The sequence below is a fragment of the Salvia miltiorrhiza genome, chromosome 7 (genome assembly GCF_028751815.1).
Source record: "Salvia miltiorrhiza cultivar Shanhuang (shh) chromosome 7, IMPLAD_Smil_shh, whole genome shotgun sequence".
In the NCBI taxonomy this organism is placed as follows: domain Eukaryota; kingdom Viridiplantae; phylum Streptophyta; class Magnoliopsida; order Lamiales; family Lamiaceae; genus Salvia; species Salvia miltiorrhiza.
Window position 1 is genome coordinate 25,983,713 of NC_080393.1, and position 8,611 is coordinate 25,992,323.

The 8,611-nt window shown below is 39.8% G+C and overlaps 1 protein-coding gene and 2 long non-coding RNA genes across 3 annotated transcripts; 1 reads left to right on the plus strand and 2 right to left on the minus strand.

Moving 5' to 3' along the window:
* Positions 1-870: 870 nt before the first annotated feature.
* LOC130993734 (uncharacterized) lies at positions 871-1,533 on the plus strand. Its single transcript, XR_009091758.1, has 2 exons — positions 871-1,322; positions 1,412-1,533. It is a non-coding gene; the product is annotated as an uncharacterized LOC130993734 (long non-coding RNA).
* Positions 1,534-2,488: 955 nt separating this feature from the next.
* On the minus strand, positions 2,489-4,534 carry LOC130993735 (uncharacterized). The gene is made up of 3 exons (XR_009091759.1): positions 4,102-4,534; positions 3,272-3,468; positions 2,489-2,786 (listed from the first exon to the last, which is right to left on the minus strand). It is a non-coding gene; the product is annotated as an uncharacterized LOC130993735 (long non-coding RNA).
* Positions 4,535-5,325: 791 nt separating this feature from the next.
* LOC130993736 (probable pectinesterase/pectinesterase inhibitor 12) lies at positions 5,326-7,336 on the minus strand. Its single transcript, XM_057918776.1, has 2 exons — positions 6,281-7,336; positions 5,326-6,166 (listed from the first exon to the last, which is right to left on the minus strand). The coding sequence occupies exons 1-2, from the start codon at positions 7,197-7,199 to the stop codon at positions 5,478-5,480; spliced, it is 1,608 nt and encodes a 535-aa protein (XP_057774759.1). The 5' UTR covers positions 7,200-7,336; the 3' UTR covers positions 5,326-5,477.
* Between the last annotated feature and the right edge of the window lie 1,275 nt (positions 7,337-8,611).

The following is an 8,611-nucleotide window of genomic DNA, read 5'->3' on the forward strand; positions in this document are numbered from 1 at the left end:
TATAAATACTTGAAATAAAGAACTCCATTTAAATAATTAATTTAAAGGTCAATATATAATTAAATTAATCAAGCTCAATTTAAATTAATAATTAAGAGCTCAAATAATTTAAATAGATATAAGCCCAAATTAATTAGATAAATTAAGTCTATCATATTTTTCTTTGAATAAGGCCCAAACATATTGAGGCCCAAGATAATAAAATCATGAAGCCCAATAAGAGAGCCCATCATCACCCTTAAAATAATTAGTAAATTTTAATATTAATCACTAATTAAAATAATTAGGATTAATACAGAAGCCTAAAATAATAATTCTTATTGGGTTAAATAAATAAATTTCATTGGACTTAATCAATTAAATCGTAGGAGCCCAAGTAATATAAATTCGAGACCCATTATTAATAAATAATAGGAATCCAAGTAATAATTAATGTGGACTGGAAAGAATTAATCTTAGTCCAATAGACACTTTAATCGGCCCAAATGACGAATTAACAGCTGGGCTGAACTAAACAAATCTGAAACAGGCCCAATAGAATTAAATAAATTCCAGCCCAAGAACATTAAATAAATTCGGCCCAGTTAGAAATAAAAAGATGGCCCAATGAATTAATCCCCGACCCAATAAATAAAATGAATTAGGCCCAATAAAAGAGTCCAAAAATTCTCCCCATAAATCTTCACTCTCGGTTCTCTCACTACCGACAATTCTCCTCTCTCTCTCTAAATTATCGGTTCTCTCCCTTTCTCTTTTTTTTTTTATTAAAGCAGCCACTCTCTCTCTCTCTCAATCATCAAAATTAAAACTCTCTCTAAATTCTCTCTCTCAGCTCAATCATCTCTCTCTCACTGCTCATCATCTCTCTCTCTCGCTCATCATCTCTCTCTCTCGCTCGATCAGCCGTCGCCGCGGAATTCGCTGGAGGAGCAGCGGCGATAGGCCGCGCCACCCTCGGCTCTCCCTTCACTCACCGAAACCCGGCGCCCCTGTAACGCCTCGAGCTCCACCATCTGCGACCGGTTCAGCGGGTACAGCGCCACCCCGAAGAGCGCCCGCAGCCGCCTGCACCGCCCCGGCCGCCATCTCCCTCCGGCGAACTGACAGTGGTAAGCCGCCGTCCGTTTCAGAACCCAGACCCCAAATCGTAGCTATGGCTGGCGCTGCTCGCCACCGGGAAGACCTCGGAGACACCGGAATCAGCGACTCCAGCAGCAGCACGCACGCCCACCCCTCTTCTCCTTCGGCCACCGCGACCAGCCACCAGGTGTCGCCACCCTCGACTCCCTCGCCTTTCTCTCTGGATCGACGGGCAGCCTAAGGTAAGCCCTAATTTCTTCCTTTTCTATTTTCCCCCTTTTTCCATTTTCTAAATTAAAAATCTGAAATTCCTCTTTCCCTTTCTTGGCAGATCGGAGACAACGGCAGGTTCACCGCCGCCGCTCCGTCGCCGGCGACGAGCCACCGCGGCTGCCGCCTCCCTCTGATTTCGACTCACACACACAGTAGGTTCAAGCCACAATTTAGTTCACAAAAATAGCATAGGATTTTGAGCAGAAATCAAATACTGTAAATGCTTATTGAAAATCTGAAATTCTTTTCTTGAAACTGAACTAGTCTGTAAATTTCAGTTCATATGTGCATATGTAATCATGTTGTGAAATATCAGAACAGCCGTATGAATTGATATGAATTGGTGGTTCTCTGAGGGTGATGATACCTTGAGTAGGTGGATATTAGTCTCTGCAGATATTGTATATCACAAAATTAGGAATCAATTTGGGAAGAGAATGGAAAGATGCAGAAATTTCTTTGTTGCATTACCTTAAAATTGGCTGTGAAATTGGGCTGCAGTAGTTGAAAATGGTGGTGTGAGAATGGTGAAAGTGGCTGTGGTTTTAAAGAAAAATGGGGTGGTTTGGATGGATGAGGATTGTGGAATTTTTTTCAACTTGCAGGTATGAATACTTCCAGCCTGCATGTATGACTGAAGAATTTCTTCAGCATGCGTAGTAAGAATTTCTTCAGCATGCTTAGGATTCAGCATGCTTAGGGTTATTCAACTTTAATCATTAAAAAAAATCTAAGAGATTAATATATTAATTATATGGTTCCAAACTCATTTAAATACATTAAGACATATAAGCCTAATTCTTATTGAAGCATAAAATCCATTTGAGCTTGCTTCTAACATAAATTAAATTACTCATGGGCTTAAGTAAAAATCGATAAAAGATTCATATTTAACACTTCAGTGTTAATTTCTCCACAATAAATTAATGGACTCAAAATATATTTTGAGTGCATCATCTATTGAAAAAAAAAAAAAATCATCACATATATAAATTATCAAATTCATATAAGTTCGTATTTTATTAATGGATGCTGAACTCTAATTATCATAATCAATCCTTAAATCAGTAATTAAAAGTATATAATCCTTAATAAAAAGTCGGGTCGTTACAAAAACATTACACGAAAGCTGTTATTATTTATTGATATCAAGTGCACGAAGGCATACACGAAACCTATTTCTTCAGTACACGAGTAGTACACGAAATCTGTAAATTAGAACACAAAGACATACACGAAACCTGGGATCATCCATAGTTATCAACTGCACGAAATTGTACACGAAACCTGGGACCAACTAAGAACTTGTCTAAAACATGTGCCCCAAATGAGTACAAGCACGTTATGACCTCTGCCAAGACTTCATAACGAAGGTAAAGATTAATCCGTCCTTGATAGGTTTGCATGCACGGCCGCATCCATTCATAACGAGGCTGCAAATATTAAACATGAAGCTATTTAATTCAAATAAAAACATTAACATTACACTTTATAGATTATAAATCAATTTTGTTGAAAATAATCTTCTATTTTCACATTAATTAAGAATTTCATTTAAACCCTTTTCTATCATTAACTATTAAACATGTATAAAACATTAAAAATCATTAGATTAAATAAAACTGGTGGAATGTACAAAACACACATTAAATTGTATGTTTTCACCATCTAAAGAAACTTACTCCAAATTTCAAATTGTAACCCGAGATTCTTGAACTTGACTATGGAAATAAGTCATAGGTGAATGTTTTGGTCAATAAGCACACTAAACTATAAACTACTTGTATTTATTTTCTTATTCAAAGCAACCACAAATAAAATAAGAACAATAGTTCAATCTTTTATCAACAAATTTCATGAAATAAATCTATTAATATATTTTTTTAAAATATAAAAAAAATTCAGCAATAAATCTAACCGGGGGTGGTGGTTCTTCATACTCATCGCGGGCGACATTTCGTGGGCCTCGTCGTCTTCCCCTCCGCCTCCCCCTCCGCCTCTGCGGCTGCACTGCGACCTCCTCTTCCTCCAAACTGTCTTGGGACGTCTCGTCCACCTCCTCTTCCTCCTCTTCGTATTGAGGATCGGAATGAGTATCATTCATCTTTTATTTTCCTATTTAATTCAACAGATGGTTAAAAAACAAAAAGAGAACCGTTGCTTATCAATTGACAAAAAAAAATTATCCGCTAATTTACAAATTAACCAAGATTGCAATAGGTTTGCCATTGTCCCACATCTCAAAAGCAAAATATACATTAATTTTCTCATCATTATCATTTTCATACATCAATTCTATCACTGGACAAGGGAGGGAATTCAGATTTATCAGATATACATTATACTATAATGTACGTTTAGTTTGGTTGAAAAGAATGATTGTCAAATATTGTTTGCTACTTTGATTTAAGGGAAATCCACATATACTGCCTTTAAGTAAAGCTCACACAAAAAATTTCACAAAGTCAATCTCGAAAATGAGGCTAGAAGACGCGACAAAAGGACCTTTTCAAACGATAGAAAACAAGCACCGGATAATTGCAAAATTTCCACGAGGAGGGTACTCGGGTACTCGGAGAAAGTTTCCACCACCATGGACTTGGTTGGAATGTGGCGACAGGAATCATATATACTACTATCAACACACCCTATTTCTTTTCTTTTTCCACAAACAAATTGAATCTTTCAAAGCAAAAATGGTGGCAGGCGTGCTTAGCACTTTCAAAGCAAATTCAAATAATGGATTACCTGGAGAAAAGAGTGCATGAGAAGGCGTGAAACTCTGGTAGCAGACGAGCGAGGCGGCGGCGGCGTGCTTAGGGTTTCAGGCGGGGCGATGGCGACGTCGACGGCGTGCTTAGGGTTTCAGGCGGGGAGATGGCGACGTCGGCGGCGTGCTTACGGTTTCAGGCGGGGCGATGGCGACGTCGGCTCTCGCTCTTTCTCAGTAAGGAAGACGCCGGAGGATCGGCGTATCCCTCATACTGCAGCGGCTGAAGTATTGAATGAGGGAGGGCGGGTGTTTGGCGATGGCGACGTCGACGGTGGAACCAGGCTGGCCGACTCCCTCTCTCTCTCAGCGGCGCTCTCTCTCAGACGGCTGATGTTTGGTGAGAATCATTGAATGAGGGAGGGGGAAGGCGGGTGTTTGGTGAGTAGTATTGAATGAAGTGTTGATGTGTGAGAGTATAGGAGAGAGGAAGAAGATTTTGTGGGCCTAAGTTTAAGGATTATAAGTGGTTTCAGAGAGAATCGAGAGAAAAAATGCGAGAGAGACAGGAGAGAAGAGAGACATATTTTTGCTGATTTTAGACACTATTTTAGACATATTTTTTGTTGATGTTTTTTAATATATTATAGTTATATTATTTGTGGTCCCCATTGAGGACATGCTTGTCTTTTTACTATAAAATGGCTACTTTTACTATAGTTTTATACTTATGGCTCTATTAAATATATTAGTTATTTTATAGGCTAAATATAAATTTCTCCCTATATATATTGATGCGGAATTAAGGATAATACTTCAACTATAAATCTTAATCATTGAAGCATTGAAAATAAATCTTCATTTTTATTTTATTTAATAGGACTTGCTTGAACCACTGCCTATATATATTAAAAACATAATGCGAACATAATGACTTCTTGTGTATGCAATATTAATGATTCTTTGATTCCTACACTAAACATGTTTCCTATTATAACACATCCCCATATTCGTAAGTCGGATTACTTTATTATATATATATATATATATATATATATATACATGTACATTATTTTTCTTTTTCTTTTTTTGAAAGGTACATTTATGATGTCATTATTGCATAATAATCAATTCGCCCAATATAAAATTGGACGGAGCGAACTAGTACAGTACAGACGCAAATCCTCACATTCTAGGAACCCGACTTTCAAGGCCTAGATGCGTTATCTATTACATCCATATATGCGTTACATCCATAAGGATTAACAAAATATAGTTAATATTTAATTTATTAATCAAAATATTCGAATACCTTTGATAATTTTTATAATTTAAATTTGATTCAAAAGTGAATGAAGGGGTAGAATAAGAAAATAAAATCAAGAAAAAGTGAAGATTAAATATACGGAATGAATCAGAGCTGATCATCGTAAGGAAAAGAGGTGGAATCGAGCCACTCCTGGGCCGTGATAAACGATGAAACCGTAAAGGCGGAGGCATCCTCGTAGTCCATGAGATGAAAGCCCGGCCAATCAACGCGGGCATCCGTGGTGGAGCCCGGCCCGTAGTTCTGATACTCCCCATAATACAAGGTATCAAGGCCCTGCTCCCCATCCCAGTTAGTCCACCCCACCGGAGCAATAAAGTCATCGATATACGACTCCAGGAGCACCGCCCTCGAATAGTTCCTCCACGGCCGCCCCAGGTAGCTCTTCACCGCCGTCGCGTTCGAATACAGATCCTCCGTCGCCAGGATGGAGCAATTCTGCATCGAAATGCCCGTGTCCTCGTCGGGGCTGCCGCGCGACTGGGCCGTGATCACCGTGAACTGCCCCGGCATCGGCATCCTCGACACGATGTTGCAGCCCTGGAGCACCGCCGCCGCGTTCCCGAACACGTAGTCGATTGTCCCGTACACGTCGCACTCGCGGTAGAACTGCCGGAATGAGTGCACGTACAGCGTGTCCTGGAACCCCGTCATCACGCATCTGTACACCGCCGCTAAGTCCGCGCTCACGCGCAGTGCCACCGCCTGGTGCTTCTCCGGCCCCGCCGTGTTCTCGAACGTTATGTCGCGTGCTAGAAATCCCTCGCCCGATACAGCTGAAATTTTATATTATTGAAAAATATCTTACATGCAAAATCCAATTGATCAAATGAGTGATTTCTTATAATATATATATATATATATATATATATATATATATATATATATACCGACGGTGGCGGATCTGAAAGTAGTCCATCCATCGACGACGCTTCTGTTGCCGGTGATGAAAGTGACGTCGCTGCCATCGCCGAGTAAGACGATGTTGGGCTTCCAGCTCGGGATCTCGACGTTTTCTTCATAAACTCCCTCTTTAACATATATGATGACTCTGTCGATACTATTATTTGGGGCGAAGTTGATCGCGTCGCTAAGTGTAGTGAAATTCCCGGTTCCGTCCGCCGCCACCGTCAGCACTTGACTCGGATCATACTCGTCGCCGGAGCTCTGAAGAACCCGGCGCGCCTTCCTCGAAAGCCACCGCGGGAAGCCGAGCAGGCGCCTCCTGTTGTTGCCGCCGCGCCGCACGCCGGGCTTGGACAGCATCGAGAGCGCGTTCGAAACTTGCATATAGATGGCGGAAATGGAGTCGAGCAGCGGCGCTTTCATGGGGCCGGTGGCGGAATCTAGGCCCTCCAAGCAGGTGATCTTGTTGGTCATGGCGGCGCTGAGAAACGCTCGAGCGTCGGCTAGCTTGTTGGAGTCGGCGGCGGGCAATCGGGATATGGATTTGTTGAGGGAAGACAATGTGATGCGGTGCAGCTCTCTGCAGTCTTGGATGGCGCCCCTCTGTTTCTCGACGAGGTTGGCGCCTCCGGCGGTGGAGAGGAGGGATGAGAGATGTGGGCCTTGGGATAAGGCGGCGGAGAGGGATTGCAGGAGGAGAGAGAGAATGTTGGGGGAGATGTTGATGGAGAGAGAGAGCTTGAGGGAATCGAAGCAGGCATTTGGGTATGGCGCGGATTTGCAGAGCTGGTTGAGTGAGGAGAGATGGGACTGTGTGGAATTGGGATTCAGAGCGGAAATTGTAGAGAGAGAAAGGAAGAGGAGGAGACACTTGAGAGAGGTGGAAGCCATGGAACCAAACATCAGAGAGAAAATCCAGATTCTTAGTTATTTCAAAGAGTTGAATTTTGGAGTAATAAATTTGTGGGAGTTATTAACATTCAAACATCAGATTCTGTGAAAATAAATGTTGCTTTGTCATTTACTTCTGCCTCACTCGATACTCTGTGTAGTAATTATTGTACCGTATTTAGTGTGTGCGTGTGATGTTCAAATTAATTTTTGTCACTTTTAGGCAAGTAAAAAGAGAGTAGTAATGAAAAAGAGCTGTGAATCAGCTCATGTAGAAGATAAATTATTGAAGCTGTTTTCAGTATAAATTAATGTCTAAGAACAGTATTACTCCCTCCGTCCCACTGTAAGTGAGACCTTTTTTTTTTGCACGAAAATTAAGATAAGTATATTTTGTGAGTATGTAAAAAATTGAAAAGGTGTTTAAAGGGAAAAACTTTTACTCAAAAAGGAAAGAGTTTCACTTACAGTGGAACGCTCAAAATAAAAAGAGTCTCAGATACAGTGGCACCGAGGGAGTATTTGCAACTTGCGAGATGGTTGTACTGTTTTAATAAAAGACATGTCGAATCTATGAATGGATAATTGTTGTATAAGAATCAGAGCTTGTGGTTGGAGATTTTGAGCAAGTTTTACGGCTAAAAGTTTTTTTTCCCTTTAATTCTTTTAGTTATTAAGTTGAAAATTGGGAATAAATCTACTAACGAATTTCAACTTTGAATTGGAGAAACGAATCTCGGACTCATTACGTTAATGAGATGATCACTAAATTATAAGCTTAGTGATGTAGTATGTAATTGTGTTTGTGTTGAAATGTAGTACTAGTATATAAGTAGAAACAAGACTCCGTGATTGATTATTCTTTTAGAAATTAAGGGATTGATGGGGAACATTACTACTGAGGAGAGACATGCAGAGGCGGTGACATCGTGACCAGCTTTGAAATTGTTTATTGCTTGTCTTTTATTACGAGAGATTCTTTAAATTTTTTGAAAGATCATGTGTGTTAATAGGGGGGTCTGCATAGACAAGCCCAAAATCATATCATATCCTAATTAATTTTTCCATCACAACTTGCTCGTCGTTCTTCAAAATTTACTCAACTTTTAATTAAGAATTTATCACATGTGAAGGTGGATTTGTTTTATTAGGTGAATGCTAGGGAGATTTATAGTATTATTTCGGATATTTCCAAAAACTAATCTGCCAAATATTTATTATTAATATGACCGACGACGGCATAGGCACTCTCTGTTTTTTCTTGTTTTTTTTTTGCTTTTTCAGCACTAGTGTCGGTAACTGATGCCCGCAAAGAAAAATGTGATGTAAATCTTTATTAGTATAGAAATTTATGAATTAAATGATGATAAAATAAATTCTAAAAATTTTAAATTTGTACCTTTATAAATAGAGGTTTTTTTAAA

Coding starts and splice junctions, on each gene's coding strand:
- LOC130993736 (XM_057918776.1), bottom strand. CDS start 7,199: ATGTTTGGTTCCATGGCTTCCACCTCTCTCAAGTGTCTCCTCCTCTTC. Junction 6,167..6,280: donor TTTCAGATCCGCCACCGTCG/GTATATATATAT, acceptor ATAAAATTTCAG/CTGTATCGGGCGAGGGATTT.